General features: G+C 46.4%; 1 protein-coding gene across 1 annotated transcript in view; it reads right to left on the reverse strand.

The window, feature by feature from the left end:
• The window catches only part of LOC138491245 (disintegrin and metalloproteinase domain-containing protein 9-like), a 2911326-nt gene that overhangs the window by 2305159 nt on the left and 585737 nt on the right, over positions 1–20430 (reverse strand). The window contains exon 6 of the mRNA XM_069617655.1: positions 13864–14053. Within this exon, the coding sequence (XP_069473756.1) occupies positions 13864–14053 (190 nt within the window). The remainder of the gene's footprint in view (positions 1–13863; positions 14054–20430) is intronic.

Consider the following 20430-nt stretch of genomic DNA (forward strand, 5'->3'; position numbering starts at 1 on the left):
AGTGGGTAACACAATCTTTTGTCCTAAATGAAGTTCTGAAATTACATTAGGTAGAAATGAAGGCTTAACCCTCAGGACGACCTTGTCCTTGTGAAACACAGTAAATGGTGGTTTAGAGGATAGTGCCTGTAACTCACTCACTCTACAGGCTAGTGCTAACACCAGATTGAGGTCCCAAACAGGAACCTAAAAAGGAGTTGGAGGGAACACATTAGTGAGTCCCTTCCGAAATTGCATCACCAAAGGTATCTTAAAATATGAAGTTTACGCAGACGAGCGCTTGAAGATGGATAGCGTGCCAAATAACCTTTAATTGTCGCAACATGGAGCCCCAGATTGGCTAGGTACAACTGAAAGGATAACATCTTAGGTGTTTTGCATAGCAAAGGGTGTACATTCTTGTCCCTGCACCAGCTACAGAATTTGTTCCAACGGCAGTGGTACAAGGACTACGTTGCTGGCCTTCTGGCCGAAAACAAAACCTCTATTACATCATCCAGGAGGTCCCAATCCTTATATCTCAGCCTCTCAGAAACCATGCGTGAAAGCTGAGTTCTTGACCTCTGGATGGAGAACCTGACCCTCCTCTCGCAAGAGAAGGTCCTCTCTTTGTGGAAGACGTATTGTAGGGCAGATGGACATGTACAGAAGATCCAGGTACCATCTCCTCTTGGCCCAATCCGGGACAATTAGGATCATGTGTTTCCCAAACTTTCTCAACCTCCTGATCACGTGAGGTATGACAGGGAATGGAGGAAAAGTGTACAGGAGCTCCTCTTGGGGGAAATTCCATGGAGCAGTACAGTTCGCACTTCCTGTTGACAGTGGCCACAAAGAGGTCCACTTGAGGGGTTCCCCAAAGGGTGAAGATCTCTTGAAGGACTTCCTGAGCTAGTGCCCAGTCGTGGGAGACTGTGCTTTGCCTGCTCAGAGCGTCCGCCGCCGTGTTCTCCTCTCCGGCTAGGTGAGCGGCCGACAGAGAGATTCCTTCTTGAATGGCCCAGTACCAAAGCTGCATTGCCACTCTGCACAGAGGTACTGACCCTACACCTCCTCTCTTGTTGAGGTAGTACATGGCCACTGTGTTGTCCGTCATTATCAGGACATTCTTTCCCCCGAAGAAAGGGCAGAAAAGCCTTCAGCGCAAGTCTGATTGTTCTCAGCTCTAAAAAACTAAAGTGTAGTTTGGACTCCGATGGAGACCAACGATCGCTGGTTGTCAGATACTTGGCATGGCCTCCCCATCCCATGAGTGAGGCATCCGTCACTACTGTTATCTCCGGCCATAGTTGCCAAAAAGGTTCCCCCTTCAGAATGTTGTCTGCGAAGGCCCACCACAGGAGATCCTGTGCGACCCTGCTTGGAACCTGAAGTAGGTCTGGCATGTTGCTAGAGAATTCAGACCATTGTGTCCTGAGAGCCCATTGAAGGCACCAGAAAAATGCAGGATGCCATGAGGCCGAGCAACCTCAAAATGTCGAAGGCCAGGATACGCTGGGCACTCTGAAACTTGGAGACCGTATGCAGAATGTCTAGAGCCCTCAGCTCGGGTGGCAAGCTCTTTCCCAAGGATGTATCCAGTACAGCCCCGATGAACTGGAGCTTTTGAGATGGTGTCATATGGGACTTCTAATAATTGATAGAGAAACCCAGGCTGTGAAGAGAGTGGCAGGTGACTTTGAGATGATCCAGGACTTGTTCGGGAGAACGTGCCCTTATCAAGCAATCATCCAGGTAGGGGAAGACGTGAATCCCCCCTTTCCTAAGACTCGCTGCCACCATGCCATCAGTTTGGTGAAAGCCCTGAGGGTGGAGGTCAGCCGAATGGCAGAACTCGAAACTGATAATGAGTACCGGCAACAGCGGACCTCAGGTACTTTCTGTGCTTGAGATGGATTGGCACATGAAAAAAGCGGATCTGGATCTTTCAAATAATGGCTCCCCGGTGGATGGTTCTGAGGTCTCTGAATCAAGGGGAGGCAATAACCCTGGGTTATGGTTTGCCTCCCACTGGGGTGTCGTGACTCAAGACCTCAAGAGGTTTTGAGGCGGCTGAAGCAGTGGCTGTTGGTAAAGATGCCCCTGCTTGAGCAGGCTTTGCAACTCTCCCTCGTCCACCACGAGGGAATCTTCTTTGGCCTCTTTACCAAGCCATTCCTCTCGCTCTTCCAACTGAGGAATAGTAACGAAAGCATCTACCCCTCCAAGAAGGACCACTGGGGCGAAAAGGCTGAGGCGGCCTAATAGCAGCACCCAAAGATTTGGCTGCCGCCTTTGAGGTCTGCAGCTTCTGAAGGCTTTCCTCAGCCTTGCTGACAAAAAGCTGAGACCCGTCAATGGGCATGTTAAGGAGTCTAGATTGCACAACCGGTGCAAATCTAGACTTCCTTAACCACACAAATCTGTGCATTACAATGCTTGCCGCCATGGCTCTGCTGATGGTCAGCAGAATCCAGACCAGACTGAAGAGACTCGCACATGGCTTCCTTGCCATCCTTAACAATGGCAAAGAAACTGTCTCGTTCCTCCTTTTCGGGAATATGCTCAGCTGCCATAGAAATGCAGTCCCATGGAGTGTATGAAAACTTTGCCAAGGCACATGTGGAGTTGGCTGATTTAAGAGCCATGCTCCCAACAGAAAATAAGTACCTTTCTTGACCTGGCGTATACACTTTTATCATCCCTATCCGGTCAGAGGGTTCAATAGGCTGCCTGTTTCGATGTAGCGGTTTCCGCCTGAACCACCAGATTTTCTGGGGTAGAGGGTTTTGATGAGTAGATGGGATCACTACTTGATGGACTGTATTTTCTTGTCTTATTTACTGCCTGACTTGACTCCAGGACCTCCCAAATTGGCACTTACTTTCTTCTGACGAGCAATGTGAAAAGGTAAGATGGAATCCTTTAGAGGACCTTTATCAAGGATGTCTGTAAGGTCATCTTGTTTCGAAAGGGAGTGTAGATCTGCTCCATCCCAGGTAATCCACTACCCTGGTCATCAACTGCCTGTAAGAGGCATCATCTACATGTTCATCTGACTCAGGCTTTCCAAACTCTAATTCTGGTGAAGTGTCCACGCCACTAGCTGTCTGAATTTTCATATATCTTTCAGTCTGGACTCCTCTGAAATTAAGCTATCAGGGACATTTGGTGTTCCATACTGTTAGGGAGAATTCTCCAAATGTGCTAATTTCCCTTACCTTTTGAGACCCCCAGTAACTTGGCTGCATTTCTAGGATTAGATTTGTTTTACCTGGGAAGAGTGCAAGCCTTTTTTTCCCACCCTTTCATGTATTTTAATGTGTTTTTTACTTTTGTGTCCTTTGGTTATGGAGTTTTAAACAACTCCAATGGCAACATCTTTTTCTGTGTGTCACACAGTACCTTCAGTGCGGTGGCACAGGGGTGTCTTTCAGACTTCCCAAGATTTAAATACCTTCTCTGGGACTGACTACCATCTCCGAGAGCATGGAAAGTTAAATTGACTTAACTAGTCTCTTTAAATTTACAGACCCAGCACACACTATCTTCCTATAGAGTGCTGGAGGGGTTGCTTAGCTTCCCTTGAGTCAAAACACTCATGTAACAGTAAAATGTTATCCTTTCCTACTTTAAATAGCTGGTGGCAGTGGTTTAGATCAAACTACCATGATTTTTCCTGACGGCTAACAACTGTAGCTAAAAATCGGGTCAGCCATGTTTTTCAATATGGCACCCACAACCTATTTGTAAAAACAGACTCCAGTCATCTTTTTTCGCCATTTCTTTTAGGAAAGGTCCGGTCATCGATTGAAATTTTGAATAGGGTGAGGTCTTGTGATCCACACCGAGACAACACAAGAATACTTGATGCGGATCGGTCAGTGACATTTTGGCATCGCAGTCTTGACACTTTTTAAACCTGTCTTCGGGGTAGTCCACATCCTAGAGAATAAACGTTGCCGTCCACGTCTTGCCATGGCAGTGTTCCAGAAATTGCTGTCCATAAGGTATTAAGATTAGAACAGATAGAGCACAAATTAACACTATCGCCTGTACAATTATGACTGGTTGACTGGTCTTACCTACAGACTAGTCGGACAAGAGACATAATTAAAGTTACCTTCAGTTACCTCAGTCAGTTGAAAAGCAATTGCTAGCTTATGTGAAGAAAGATTTGGTATCTGTTGGTGCCTTCAATTGGTTTGATAACCAGAAACAATGGACTAAGAGACAGAGGCACCAATGTGCATACATAGTTCCTGTGATTTCGGGGAACCAGGGACAGGGATCCCTTTCAACTCCCCTGCACTCCCTCTGGGGTAGGTCTGCCTATGGCGTGGCCCCTTTAGACCACCTATCCCAGGTTGAGAGTCATCATTGCCCCCCCCCCTTAACAGGGACAGACCATGACTTTGTCACACCTATTATATCTTTAAGTAATGATAGTTAATACCAAGATCTAGGCTGCCATAATTAACAAATACCATAAAGATTCAATAGCTTTATCCGCAACTTTGAAAGGGTCAAGATCACAAAGAAAAGTTATGATCAAGCTATAATCAGGTTAAAGTGAGAGGGGCATTCCACATGTGCATCGAGGTCAAAAGAAGCAGTAACGCGTACCGTATTCAGACAGTGTGTCACCCCCTACACAGTTCACTCACCTCTAGTTGTAAAGTCCACCAATGTGGAGGTCTCATAATGTTCTACAAGGTAGGCATCAGCATCAACCCTCCCGCTCATAATTATTTTCTTAACAGACCAACATACCAGGTTTGTGCAATTCATGCTCACTGCTTCACTCTCCCCCAACATAGAAATTCAAAAAATCAAGGGCAGAGGCAAAATATGGGGTGATTGTCGAGAATGCAGGAATGGCTTTTCCAGTATTAATGAATCTGGATCCAGGGTTTAGAGGCACACTGACTAGAATGACTAGAATGGCTTTTAATATTTCACGTAGCTAAATCCTAGATTAAGGCGTAGGTTGAGTTTCTCTGGCCACCTATTTATAAATGATACTCAGATTTCTCTTTTCCTTCATTTACCTTGCACATCGCCCAAATGAATTGTCTTTTGGCCATCGATCACTGAATGGCACATTACTGTCTTATGCTAAACTCCTACAAGACTGTAGCTATCTACCTCCCTACCCATCATGCTGCTTCCCTCCCACACCTAGGTTTTCACTCTGACCTCCTCTTGCCAACTGGGAGTCTTCTTTGACACCGATCTTAAACTTCACCATTTTATCATCTATTCTGCTGATTGACTCAGCCTTCTCATCAGGAAAATCTGCCACTTACTAAATCATCACTTTATCAACTAACTCTCACCTCTGCTTGGTACTAAGTCCTCTTATCTTCTGTTCTAGCCTTCTTCCAAATGTACCTCTCTGTTCCTCCATCACCTTTAACCATGTTCTCAACATTTCCACACGCATTATATAACCCATTCTCGCTCCTCCCCGCACCCTTCAATCATAAGAACATCTCAATCTCTGCTTCTCATCCACCCTGTGTTATCTTTTGATACCGCTATTTTTCTCTCCTTGCTCAATTTCTTTGAAAATGTCCTTCCCTCAAAGAAAAGTGATACAATCTGCCCTCAAATGCAATCTCCTGTATCTGGAAGGTGCTATTAACCTAAACCAGAAAACAATCTCCCTGCCATAATCCCCCATGATATTGAATACCACATAAATACTCTAATACCTTTCTGAATATACTCTATCAAATTGAATAACTACCTCTTGGGAGCTTGAGACGAGGTTGAGACAGTCTCCGGCAGTAGCAGCAGTCTCTCTACCCTGTCTATCGTGGGATGACCCACTTAACTACAGCATACACCGCGGAGCGGTGAGCGGAGCTTGAGACGAGGTTGAGACAGTCTCCGGCAGTAGCAGCAGTCTCTCTACCCTGTCTATCGTGGGAGGACCCACTTAACTACAGCATACATTGCAGAGCGGTGAGCGGAGCTTGAGACGATGTTGAGACAGTCTCTGGCAGTCTGCGGCAGCCCGCGGTCCAAAGCCTTCTGAATGGAGCCTTGCGAGCCTTGTGAAACTTTGCATGAAACTATAACCAGTACTCCTAACCCGCTGGCCGAGCATGCAGTAGAGCAGCGCTTGTTAAGGAGTAACTTTAAATCTACGGACCTAGTGTCACTGAAACACCCGACAAAAAAAACAAAGGCTCAGTGAAATACTTCTTCGGCTTCCGTTCCGCAAGAAAAAAATCCAGCAGCAGTCCGAATCGACTTTGAAAACCCTTTTGACGGTAACCAGCGTTCACCTTTTGTTTCCTGCTCGACACCCATGGAGCCCTTGCTTAACGCTGTTGAAGCAAGTCAAGCGAGTCAAGTTATGAAAGCCACAAAAATAACAAACGCAACAAATACAAGAATTCAGCTCTCCCAACATGACCACAGGGAATTGACATTTTTCACCCCTGCGGTCCCAAGTTTCTCGTATGTTCCCCCCAACAGCAGCGTTCCCCCTTCAGAATTCCCCGTCTTACCTGTTCAGCAAACCACGAACACTGAAGACTCTCGGGACCCACGGGACTCTCGGGAACTTCGCAACGCCGCAGTTCCCACATCACAGCAATCACCCATTGCACTGGAATCTCCTCTCCTCCCTCCTCTCCTTCTAACACCAGTGCTGAGCCTGCTCAGCCTTCCTGCCAGGGCCTCACTGTGGCGAGAGGTGTGGACGATTTGACTGTTGGAGAACGGTCAGCGTCCGCCCCTGTGCTTGCAGCCTGGGCTGCGCCGGAGGTCGTGGGAGACTATCCAGTCGCTGAAGAAAACGAAAAGCAAAAATGAGGGGGAACAGGATCAAGTTTTGCCGGCTCAGACTTTGCCTCTCAACAGTGGCCATATTCTCCCTAGCATGACCCCGAGAGCACCGCCGGAAAACCAGCTCCCGCCTGCAATTCAAACAACCCAAACAGCCGGCGCTGTGGCGCTCCTGCAGGGGTCCCCTTACCAGCTAGTGAAACCATCAACAGCTACAGTTCTAACTCTGGTCCAAACCCACCCAGCAATGGATCAAACCGCACCAGCTAACCCGCCAAGGGAGCAAAGCGAGAGGAACCGTCTAAGCTCAAAAGACCCCTCCTCGTTAAAAATCACCAAAGCCAGCACTATTAAAGCATCTCGCGAAGTCATTGAAGCACTGCCAGAGGTGCCCGTTCCCGAATTCACTGACCATCAAACCCTGGCGTCGAATAACAAACAAGATGCACAATCCAAAAAAATACAAAACTCAAAAAGAAAATACAGGAAAAAGGACATAGGGAAGAAAATCCTCCCTCGCCCCCTGCTATCTTCGGCTCTGAAGGACTTCTTTAAAAAACAGTGTAAAAGAAAGTTAGATGAGGCTAACAAACTTTCGGAGGTGAAAATTTTGGAGGCAATCCAAGACCTCCCACCAGCCACCAAAGTTAGAAAAACAACACCACAAGCAAAAAAACAAATAGACCCCTCGAGTACCGACAAAAGCGATTCATACCCAAGCAATGAGGAGAAAAGGGTAAGAAAGCAACGAAGGCAATACATGGGGTTACAGAAGCTAACCCAAAAGAAGTCATACCAAATACACCGGCGGCAACCTCACAGCCTACACCTCCACTTACACTAGGCTTAAGCAGCTTGGGAAAACCTGAAATAGCAGACATTATCAAAACTTCGTTGCCTCCCCAGAGGAAGATCCAACTGGCACCCCGTTGCCACCAACCACAAAAAACATTTGCAAAGAAAAACCTTTTGATGGAATTACACCATCGCCTCTCCCAGTTCCAAATTCCCAATCACTACTTGAGACTCAACCGAAGACCCAACCGCCTCAAGTCCAGCAAATTCTGAAACCTAAAAACCTAGTTCAACCTACTCAGAGGAAAGTATTTCTCTACCTCCACCAACATCGTCATTCACACCTCGAACACGATCTCCCCCAAGAAATAGGAGACTTAGCGAAATAGCATCCACAATCCCAAAACACTCACCATCTAAAAAAATTGACTTGGCCGCCATCATGTCGGCTATAACAATAGCTCTAGCCCCATTTGGGAAGCTTTACGAAAGTATCAACGATTTGTTAAAAGATAGCATCACAGTTACAACAATGATGCACACCAAATTGATATTTGTGGAAGGATTTATCACCGCTCTGGACCAAACCAACAAGAAGCATAGAGAAACCTGAAGTTGTCAGTCCTGGAGGAGAAACTACGACTCCTCCAAAACATAAGTCAGAAAAAAACCACTTCAGGCGACAAAGAAACCCAGACCTTATGCCAACCACAAACCATTAAAACGGCTCCCCTTTTTGATATTCCAAAAAACAAAAATTCACCACAACCAACAGTGGCCACGAAACCGGCACTAAAAAGTGTCACTTCAACAAAAGCAAGAGCTTCAACGGCTAAACAACCTTTATTGAAGCTATCCAGAAGCCCCCAACACGACTCGAGTGCAAGGAGCAAAGAACCGACGCAAGATCCAACAACGATTTCAAATGGAAACAATAAAAAAACTAGAAGAGAGACCTCGCATGAACTGAACGAACTCGAAAACATTATCAATACTACGACTCACCCTATACTTTCACCAAGATCGGATGACGAATTCATCTGTCAAAGTTCCTTGATCGACCTATCACAGCATGAGGACTAAGCAGAAATTTGCGAGCTCGACACAGAAACGGAAGATAGTCCTGGAAACCAAATTTCAATTGAATCGCCACTAACAAAAACCACTAGTAAATCTCCACTCTCTAACCCGGGCACGAGGCCATCTAATACAAGCCAGGCGAAAGACATGAGCATTGAACAACTGTACCAAAAATTCAAATCTACCCAATCTAACTCCTCGACCAGACATTCGCCTATTAAAGACAGAAAGTCTTCAATCGAATACCGAAGCGGTCCGTCTTCACAACCTAAAAGCAAGTCTGCAGACTCTGTCCGCCTGTTCAAAATTGAACAAAAACCATTTGAAGATCACTACATGATCCTGAATTGAAGAACCGTCCTCAAGATCCTCAAACAGGTCGACATTCTTAACACCTTAAAGTCTGATGACTTCACGCTCATAGAGCCCTACCACAGAAACAAGCAAGCAAAGGCATTCTTACACATCAAGAGCCTGGCGCTCTGGGAGATCCCAAGAAGTCTATGCAAAATTGGATCATGCAGGCTTCATTTTGACGGAGATCCACATAACAAATACCAACAAGAGCCAAGCGGAAAATTCCAAAAAAACACCGGCTAAAAACTATAGATACAAATCTCAAACTGAGGACCTGTACAGATCTAAAAGACGGGGAAGAACACCGTCTCGTCGGGAAAAACTTGGCCACAACGAACGCAGATATTCGGGGAAATATCCGAATAGATCGGACTACTCGAAAAATCAACACCACGCCAAAGAGAAAATTGAAGAAAAAAGTGAACCACGAAAGTACAAAGAGTACCACAAAGAACGAAGACCTGTATCACTAGATCACCTTGTACGTGCAAAACAAATTAGAGACCAGTCTACTCCCCATCCAGACACCAAGCCAATAAAAGGCACATGGTCTTGGTTACGAGATGCCTTTACACCTGGCCTTAAAAGATAGCAGCAAACGAGGGGAGCCAATTCTCTACCGCGGCGTCCCCAAGCAAACTACGAAGCACTTCAAAATTCTACCATATCCGTAGCTTGACGGAACACCAGAGGCCACACGCACCTTACCAAAATTGGTAGCTACAACCTGGGGGTCCACAACATTATTTGCCTTCAAGAAACTTGGTTACTGAACAAACCCGCTTTAGATGGCTACACCATTGAGATCTCGCCTGCCCTAAAAAGTCTGTTTGGCAGACCATCATCTGGCCTCCTGACCGCTATCCGGACGGGATCGAACATAACTATCAACAAGACAATAGCAGCTACCTGTGCTTTTCTGGCAGTACTCATAACAACGAGCAATGAAAATTCTTCTGAAGTCTGGGCGATTATCAACACCTACTGGAACCCACAAAAAACATCACCCAGTAAATTTTGCGACGAAGCAGCCAACATCATCGATGAAATAATGATTAAACATGAAACCTCGAACATCCTTATCTGTGGAGATCTCAATGCCAATTGCTTGAACCTGTCAGAGTTAACACCGACGGCAGAAAGAGGAAAAATGTGGATCAACGCTAATGAACTCCAAAAACCTTCGAAATGCTGCAAAATCTACTACTCAAATTACAATTCCCACATGGGAGCGTGATCAATCTACAGCAAATCTCGACTATATCTTTGTCTCTGAAAAAATCTACTCGAATATATTTACCTTCGAAGTAATCAGAACGGAAGCGAGCGATCACAACCTCCTAAACCTCACGTGCAGCACCAGCCGTCAGGACCAGCAATTCTATAATGTTCCAATTGAGACCAACACGCAGCTCTCTTGTCTACGCATGACCGAAAACGATATCAAAACTTTGTCAGACGAATACAAAATCTTAACCTCTGACATCAAGGCAGACAACGCAACCTTCAGGTCCAGCTATATCCAGCTGCTTCTGACCTACAAAAAACCTCGAAAAGGGCTAGACAAGCAGGCCGGAAATCACAACCACATTTATAATCGGAGCCCAGTGATCAGGCGTCGTCTCTTAAGAAAATTAAAAAAAGAGGTTATGACTTCGAGCTCTCCTACGCTATGGGGATCCTATCTTTGCGAGCTGAGACTCTACAAACAGTGGATAAGAAACATCAAATCAGCCCTCTACCAAGCCGATGCCGAAAATATGATGAAGATCATAGCCAACAAAAAAACTCGAGAATTTTGGAAATTAGTCAACAACACCAAACCCCATCCTAATTCTCAGATGATAAACGCGGTCTCCGAAGAGTGTTGGATTAACCATTTTTCAAAACTGTTTGATCATCCTCCCTCCGCCATCGAGAGGACAAAACCTTCTACAAAATCTAACTGGGTTGATCTCTCCAATATCGAAGATATAAGGTCTATCATTTCGAAATTGAAACTGTCGCGTGCTCCTGGGCCCGACGGTCTAGCAAATACTGATTTAAAGCAACACCCAGAGGCTGGGTCAGGGGGCCTGAGCATCATTTTCAAAGACTGCAAAGAAAGAAAGACAATCCCTAGCTCATGGAACCAAGCAATCATCGTTCCGATCTTCAAAAAAGGCATCAGGGAAGACCCCTCCAACTACCGTCCTATAGCTTTATTGGACGTCATCGGTAAAGTCTTTGCTACTAACCTTTTGACCCACTTCCAGAACTGGGCAAGAATCTCTCCGGCCAGGGACCCTCTCCAAACGGGATTTCAGAAAAACGTCAGTACAGGTGCTAATATAATGATTCTAAACATCCTGAAAGAAATAGTTTTGCTAGGTGCCCCTAGAATCTTCCTCGCCTTCGTGGATTTATCCCAGGCCTTCAATAGAGTTGACAGATCGAAACTCTGGACCAAACTGAAGAAGTGGAACTGCCCTAACCGGATCCTTGACCCGATCATCGCCTTGCACACCAACACCAGTGTTTCAGTCAGACTAAACCACCAAAGGCTACTCTCCAACCTCATACCATCTAATTGTGGAGTAAAACAGGGATGCCCTCTTGCCCCTGCTCTCTTCATCTCCTTCCTTGGCGATTTCAAAGCCTCACAAGATCTGATTAGATCCTTTCCGCCGAAAATTAGAAATACAACAGTTAACAGACTGCTATACGCCGATGATCTCATCATTCTGGATCATACCCAGATGGGCCTTCAACTCCAACTGGACAACTTGGCCCACTACACCAAGGAAAACAATTTGGAGATCAATAAATCTAAAACAAAAGTCCTGATTCTCCAGAAGCAGGGGCAGAAAAAAAAGGAGTCCTTGAAGTGGTACCTTGACCACTCTAAAATCGAAATTGTCTCCACATTCAAATACCTTGGAGTCGACATTGACAGCACGAAAAGAGGTTTAAGTAGGCAGTCAACCCTGTGGACAAAAGCTAAAAACTTAACGGCCCAACTACGGGCAGTCGATAGAAAATACGGCAAATACAGTCTTCTACCGGCAATCCAATTCTATAAGTCAAAAGTAATTCCAGCATTAACTTATGGCATGGATGCCAGCCCTGCTATTCCTTCGACCCTATGGACCAAATTAGAAGGTTTTATCTGGAGAGCAACATTAGGCCTACGGAAATCAACAGCTGTGGCACCTATAAGACGTGAACTTGGGCTGCTTTCCATGGAGGCAGTGGTCGCTCAGAGTACCACTCAACTCTACGGAAAAATCAGGAACGCAGAAAGCCTGGAAATATATAGGATGATTTCTGAGGAATTATCTAAAGGGAGCAATACATTCCTTAACAACTGGGCTGAGAAACAAAGACGTATATTGCAAGATATAGCGTGCTCAAAAGAAGAACTTATCCAGAACCCTCTGACAATAAAAACAAAAATGGAATGGCTCGATTGGATAAAAACAAATGACAATGCTGTAGCGAATAAACTGCTAGTCCACTTGCCACCAGTCTTCAATAAACTGAAAAAAACGATGGAATATTGAATGAAATACCCGAGCAAACTTCTTATGAGAACTCTGTTGAAAGCCTGTCTTAATCTTTTTCCGACACAAGACGTTTTAGCCATCCGCTCAGTAACTGAAGAAAGATCCTGTAGACTCTGCAGAGATGCTCAATCCACAAAATCTATCAAACACCTCTTGATGGTTTGTCCTGCAATTGACCAAGAAAGAAAGGCCTTCGTCGGTCCTGTGCACGAAATGACTTACGTCGCTGACGACAACATTTGGTGGAACCGCCTCATCACGGGAAACCAAACAAGGTGGTTTATAGCAGCTACCAAACTGATAAACATTGCATTAGAGAAGACGTCGCAGATGATACAGAAGTAAACCTTCAGAAAAGTCTCTCTCTTCGCTCTTTCTTCGCTGTCTTGGTCCTCCTTGAGAAATTACCAATTACGCAGAAACGTCCTTCTTTCACTTCAAGAACTGAAAAACTTTTTTTTTGTAAAAATCGAAACAGATTATATACAAATAATAAAAAAAATAACTACCTTCTGCATATAACCATTTGACCTGTTTCTATTTTATAATGTTCCTGTTGTAGGCATATGATGTTCCCGGTTGCTGTTTGTACTTATTTTCTATTTCAGCAACCGCTCATATCACCCTGGCCTTATGTAAATCACTCTGCACATGGATTGCTATGTCACAGTTTTATTGCACAGCATTTATTAGAAGCGCTCATTCCTTATCAATCAATACAAATACTGACATTGAAACACAAATATTAAGATTGAATGAATAAAGGAAACTTGAAGTATTTGTATTCACAACTTTAACTGTTAAAATGTGATACAGAGCGAATCGCAATGTTTTAATCACAGCAGAAACACCAGTATTTGATTAGTTTTGTATTTTATAATCATTATTTATATCATCATTATTTGATTATTTATTTCCTTGAACACTGCAGCCCTACCCCTGAGGGGTTGGTGCAAACAGGAATCTGCAGTTGAGTGACAAATGGGAGCAGTCAGCCACCCAAAATCTAAAACAAAGATAAACTGGACAATCTGGAGATTTTCCGTTTTATCTTCCCACTACTTCATTCCACTGGTTCTTGGGAATCAAAAGTAACTTGTGTTGTGCTCTGAGACATGATATGCTCTACAACATGGCACCAGTACTTTTCCATTGTATGAAGCAAGTGTTATTTAGTGTCACATGCATAATAATCTGGATATAGACACCATAATACTGAAGAACGATAGATAACCCTGCAAGTCAAATATAACCATGGACGGCAACATGTTTTTGAAGAATGTGATTTTGAAAAGCACACACTTACTTGTTTAGCTGAATCCAACATTGAAGACATCTTTTCTTGTTTTTGTTCCATACTTTCTTGATCTGTGTCATTTTCCAATATATATATATATTTACTTTCTTCCTTTAGTTTAGAAACAAGGTGCTTAAATCCGTGAAGAAATTGCAGGGGTTCTATGGCATAGCTTTCATTTAAAAACTCCAGCAAACCCCTATGTGGAACAATAATGCATCAATACTTTGGTTACACACCCACATAGTATAAGCTTAACATATTTTAAATATGGCATATGCTATATTTGCTCACTTTGTAAAACAAGCATCGGCAATGCTAATAGTTTTGGCGTTTACTGTAGTTCTTCGTATCTTGCATTTATAGGCACCAGGGTGTAAGGAGAAGAGTGAGGAGTTTCAAATGAGGATAGAATAAGGTGCGCAGGTGTGCAATAGTCTGGGAAGATGAAAAGAGCAACGAAGGAAGCCATAATGATGAGCCAGAGGAAATGTGACAGAGAAAGGGTGAGAGTGAAGGTGTGTGGGGGTAGAAGGAGTCAGTAGGCTGGGTGGGTGGGGTAGAGAGTTGGTAGGCTGGGTGGGTGGGGTGGTGGTAGAGAGAGATGGGTATTTAAAGAGAGTTCAGTGGGGTAGGGTAGGAGGGGTAGAGATAGTGGAGTAGGTTGGGTAGGGGTACAGATAGTGGGGTAGGATTTGTGGGTGGGGGAAGGGAGAGTGGGATAGGGTGGGTGGTGGTAGAGAGAGTAGGGGTAGGGTGGGTGAGGGTAGAGAGTGGGGGTTTGGTTGGTGTCAATAGAAAGAGTGGGGGTAGAGGGTTGCCAGTCAAAGGATCGACAGTGCAGTGAAAGGGTCCACAGGTCAAAGGATCGAATTTTTTTTTCACATATTTTTTTTTTGGGGGTTCCCCCCAACCCCCTTTTTTTTGCTAAAAACCACTTTTTTTCCCTAAACGAAAACCTAAAAAAAATATATAATTTTTAAAAAAATTCGATCCTTTGACCTGTCGACCCTTTGGTGTTGATCCTTTGACCTGTCGACCCTTTAGATTCGATCCTTTGACTAGACACCGGGGTGGAGTGGGTTGGGGTAGAGAGAGTAGGCTTGGTAGAGGGAGGGTATGGTAGGTGGGCGGGGGTAAATAGTGAGGTTGGGTGGGTGGAGCTAGAAAGAGTCTGGGGTAGGGTGGGTGGTGATAGAGAGAGTGAGGGTAGGGTGGATGGGTGGGGTAGAGAGAGCAGGGCTACTGTGGGTGAGGGTAGAACAATTGGGGTAGGGTGGGTGGGGGTAGAGAGATTGGGAATGTGGTGGGTGGGGACAGAGAGAGTGAGGAAGGGTGGCACAGGGAGTAGAGAGAGTGGGGAAGCTGGGTGGGGGTAGAGAAAGTGGGGATGGCAGATGGGGGTAGAGAGAGAGAGTGAGGGTGGGTGTGGTAGAGAGAGTGAGGGTAGGGTGGGTGGGCTAGAGAGAGCAGGGGTAGAGTGGGTAGGGTTAGAGAGATTGGGGTTAGGGTGGACAGGGTTGAGAGATTGAGGGTAGGCTGGGTGGGGATAGAGAGAGTGGGGGTAGGGTGAATGGGGTTAGAGAGAGTGTGGAGGGCGGGTGGGGGTAGAGAGTGTGGATGGGGGGAGGTGGTGGTAGACACAGTGGGGGCTGGGTGGGGGTAGAGAGAGTGGGGATAGGGTGGGAGGGGGTAGAGAGAGTGGATGTAGGATGGGTGGGGTAGAGAGAGTGGGGGGAGGGCAGGTGGTGGTAGACACAGTGGGGGCAGGGTGGGTGGTGGGGGTAGAGAGATTAGGGGTGGGTGGATGAGTGGTTGTAGGGGGGTGGGGTAGGGAGAGTGGGGGTTGGGTGGGTGAGGTTAGAGTGAGTGGGGCCTGGGAGGGAGTAAACAGAGTGGGGGTTGGGTGGGGGTAGAGAGAGTGGGTGTAGAGTGGGTGGGTATTTATTTATTTGCATTTTTAAAGTGCTCACACAGCCCGGGGGCATTGAGGTGCTGTTACAGGAATATATCTTAATTGCGTATTTATAACACGCTTTCTAAGCGTGTATTAGGCAGAATCATATGCAGTACCCTTTGTGAACACTATACACAATTAGGACTACAAGTGTAAGTACAATTTCACCTTTGGTACAAGCCTGTACTACACAGTAATGTGGTAGCAGTGGCTGAGCAGCCAGTCTTATCGCAAGAGTAAAGTGAGCAGTACAATAGGTTACACAAAGGACTAGCAATCACAGTGATTCAAACAAACACGTACTCAAGGTTTCTTGGTAAAATATACATTTATTTACACAGTCAGTTTGAAAACATTCCACTAGCAAGAGCAGGTCAATATCATATACTAATATACTACAAATACACAACCAATAAGTTATTGAACATGTTCAGCTCCCCTGAAGTAGGAGCAAAATGGCACGGTTAAGAGAAATCAAGGCACAAATACTTTCATAGGCAGGGCAAAGGGTTTCAGTTCACTACAACCAGCAATTCAATTCAATAGGCCTGGGCCAAAGTCAATGGTTCGGAGTCTTCTATAGGATAGCACAGTTCTGATAGTAAACGGTTAAGTCTTTGCCACGGTTCTTAGAAGAATTTGGTCAGACGATAGGTTAGATGTTGGTTTAGGGAAGGACAAGGCTTCAAAGTCGGGAAAGGTTCACAAACTTTCACCACGGCCGAATGGAGATCTGAACCGCACCTGCACAGTACCTTGTATGTGAAGAAAAGCTGTAGCTGAGGCAGTTGTTCCTGGCAGTTCCTGCAGATCTCGCTGTTCCTGAGCTTCAGTCGTGGGGACAAGAAGGAGGACATCAGGAGGTTCCTGCACTGGCCAGGGAAGAGGCCACAAGCTTGGCAAAACGTCGGTTTAAGGTGTGAGTGCCTTAAAGACCACAAACTGGTATCCTTCCCACTGGCTATCCGTTTTTCAAAAGCACACTGGAGAAAATTCGACCAGTATGGGGACGGTGTCCAGGCGGTTTACGAGTTGGTTGTTCCCACCAAACTCAAGGGAAGAAGTTAACCTTGAAGGGCTTCTCTGTCGATGGAGTTTCCGGCAATTCGGACCTGCAGCAGGGCTTCACAGGTGGACCAGGAGTTGCAGCAGTCGTCTTCCTTCAGCTCGTCTTCGGTTCTTTCGTTCCAGTGGTCGACTCTGCTTTCCAAGTCCCAGAGATCTGCTTTTAAACTGTTTTCCCCCATTCATTCCAGCCTGGCTGTCACTCACACAGCAGGGTGGCTGTCCTTGGCGGACAGCCAGCCGGCCAATCACGGCAGAGTGCATTCAGGTCTCCTAGGAGACTAAGCACAGGGAGTTTCGGGCACCTCCCTCACATCCTGTCCACCCCAGACACACAGGCACCAGAGGGGGGCTTCAGCACTGAAGCCAACCAAAGGCCAACGAACAAAGGGACCAAACCTAGTTTGGCACACAGAGACAAACACAAGAAGGACCTTTCCAAAAAGAAATTGCGAAAAAAGTAGACCAGAGTCTATTTTTACAGATAGGTCTTGGGCGCCATATTGGAAACCATGGCTAACCCGATTTTTAGCTACCGGTGTTCGCGGTCGGCAAAAATCATGGTAGTTTGCTTAAAACTACTGCCACCAGCCATTTCAAGTGGGAAAGGGTAATGTTTGACTGTTACATGAGTGTTTAGACTCAGGGGATGCTAGGCAACCCCTCCAGCACTCTATGGGAAGATAGTGTGGCCTGGGTCTGTACATTTAAAAAGACTAAGGGCCTCATTACGACCCAGGCGGTAAGTTACCGCCTGGGCCGTGACTTTACCACCATGGCGTAAACTACGTTTACGCCATGGTGGTTGGCGGACTTACCGCCCCATTCCGAGTTTGGCGGGGCGGTAAGTCCCCAATCCCCATTTACCCTTCCCCATTCCCATTTTTGCCCCATAGGGCATAATGGGAGTGGGGAAGGCGTTAATTACGCCACCGTAAATTACGGTGGCGTAATTAACTCCATGGTCCCTTAGCGCCATGGATTTTAACACCTGCTAAAAGCAGGTGTTAAATCCGCCATGGCGCTAAGGGACCTCGTACTCAGGAGGTAAGGGTCGGCGCTGTTTACGGCGCCGTAAACCCCTTACCGCCTGAGTTGTAATGAGGCCCTAATAGTCAGTCCCAGAGAAGGTATTTAAACCTTGGGTCGTCTGAAAGACACCCCTGTGCTACTGTACTGAAGGTGCTGTGTGACACACAAGAAAAAGATGATGCCTATGGAGGTTGTCTAAAAACTCCATATCCAAAGAACACAAAAGTAAAAACACATATCAAAATACATGAAAGAGTGGGAAAAAAGGACCACACTCTTTCCAGGTAAAAGTTAAGATCCTAGAAATCCAGCAAAGTTTCTGGGGGTCTCAAAAGGTAAGGGAAATTAGCACATTCTTGAGAATTCTCCCTAACAGTGGGTGTGGGTAAAGTGAGTGGGGATGGGGTGGGTGGGGTAGCGACAGTGGGGGGTAGAGAGAGTGGGGGGTAGGATGAGTGGGGGTAGAGAAGGGGGGTTATGGTGGGATAAAGAGAGTGGGGGTAGGGTGGGTGGGGATAGAGAGAGTGGGGGTAGGGTGGGTGGGAGTAGAGTGGATGTAGGCTCGGAGGGGGGTAGAGAAAGTGGGAAGGGTGGGTAGGAGTAAAGAGAGTGGGGAGAGTAGGTGGGGTTAGATAGAGGGGTAGAGACTGGGGGTCGAGAGAGTGGGGGTAGGATCAGTGTGTGGGAGAAGAGATAGTGGAGTAGGGTGGGTACAGATAGTGAGGTAGGATTTGTGGGTGGGGGTAATGAGAGTGGGGTGGGTGGTGGTAGAGAGAAGGGGTGAGGGTAGAGCCAGTGAGGGTAGGTTGAATTGGGGTAGAGAGTGGGGTTGGGAGGGTGGCAAGGGGTAGAGAGTGTGTTTAGGGAGGGTGAGTGGGGGTATGGAGGGCAGGGGTAAGGAGGATAGGTGTACAGAGAATTGGGGCAGGGAGGGTGGGTGAGGTAAAGTGAGTGGGGATATGGTGGGTGGGGGGTAAAGAGAGAGGGGGTGTGATGAGTGGGGGTAGAGAATGGGTTAGGTTGGGTGGGTCTTGTAGAGAGAGTGTGGATAGTGTGGGTGAAGGTAGAGTGAGTGGGGGTAGGGTGTGAGCGGGTATAGAGAGTGGGAGGGGTAGAGAGAGTGGATGTATGGTAGGTTGGGGTAGAGACAGTGGTGATAGGATGGGTCGGGGTAAATGGGAAGGGGTAGAGAGAGTGGCGTAGTGTGGGTCGGGGTAGAGAGAGTGGGGGAGGGTTGATTAGTGGGTGTAGGGTGGGGGTAGAGAGAGTGGGAAGGGCCAGTGGGGATAAAGATAAAGTACAAACATGCAGCAAAGTAGTCCACAAAGTACTTCACAACATCATATACATGAGAGGGTGCGCGTCAACTCCTCCAGAACTCACACAGCTGGGGGCATGACCATACCATGTGGAGGAAATCAGCGGACTGTGACTGGCATCGTGGGCACACACCACTCTTAAACGAGTCAAACATGGCATGGCGGGCAGGTGAGAGATATACCCTGTGTAAGGTTTTCAGTTGAATCAATTGAAGTCTGGTATTAAATGCCCCATTTTGAGATCTAATACACCACTGTTTCTCAGTGAATGTAATCCTGGAAATAGTTTCCCACTGCTTTTTGCATTTCAGTACCATTTTGGGAGGTTCTCTTTGAACCAACCCATACATGGAGGACACCAGACACCTGCCAGAGGCTGAGTTCAGGAGGTACCGCAGTACTGAAAGTGGTGAGGTGGTTTTGGAAACGAGGGGGACCATGCCCTAAAATGTAGAAATGCTGAAGCCTCCTAAGGGGTCCCCAACCCATTCTGGCTGTAAACAGCTCCAGTGCAAGAAACTCACCCTCAGGGTACATGTCTGCCAAGGTGCCAATCCTCAACCCCCCTCTATTCGCTCTCTAAGGCCTTGTTTCAGGTAGGTTAAAGGCATTCAATCCTCCAGAGCTGGAGCAATGGGTATACGGAATGTCCACCCCCAGTCGCTTCAGGATCCTATTCCAGGCATGTACCGTTCAGGCAACCATGTCAAATTTGCACTTATCTGCAACCTTCCTTGACACAAGGACGCACCGGAGTGCATAGGGACACACAGAACACCTTTCTATACGGACATGCGGGTACAATGGCGCTCCCGGCATCCAATACGAAGCAAAATGCATCTGTCCCGCCAGGAAATACAGTTTCATGTCCGGAGCACAAATACCCCCTGATCCCATGGGAACACAAGGGTCTTTCAGCTGATTCGGGCGGATTTAGGGTGCCAGGCCAGTTTCACCAAAAGAAAAATTCAACTCTACAAAGAAGGCCGCAGCGGGCCATACAGGAATGTACTGGAACATATACAATAACTTAGGAACCACTACCATTTTAGCAATAGCCACACTCCCTAGCAAGGACAAGGTCAGCACACGCAATTTGTCTACTTTGTATCTCAAGGCCTCCAGGTACGCCAACTGGTTATCTGCCATCAGGGTACGAGAGTTCCTACTGACCTTTACCCCCCGATATTTAATAGAGGACTG

This window comes from Ambystoma mexicanum, chromosome 10, assembly GCF_040938575.1.
Source record: "Ambystoma mexicanum isolate Mex_15411 chromosome 10, UKY_AmexF1_1, whole genome shotgun sequence".
NCBI classification, from domain to species: domain Eukaryota; kingdom Metazoa; phylum Chordata; class Amphibia; order Caudata; family Ambystomatidae; genus Ambystoma; species Ambystoma mexicanum.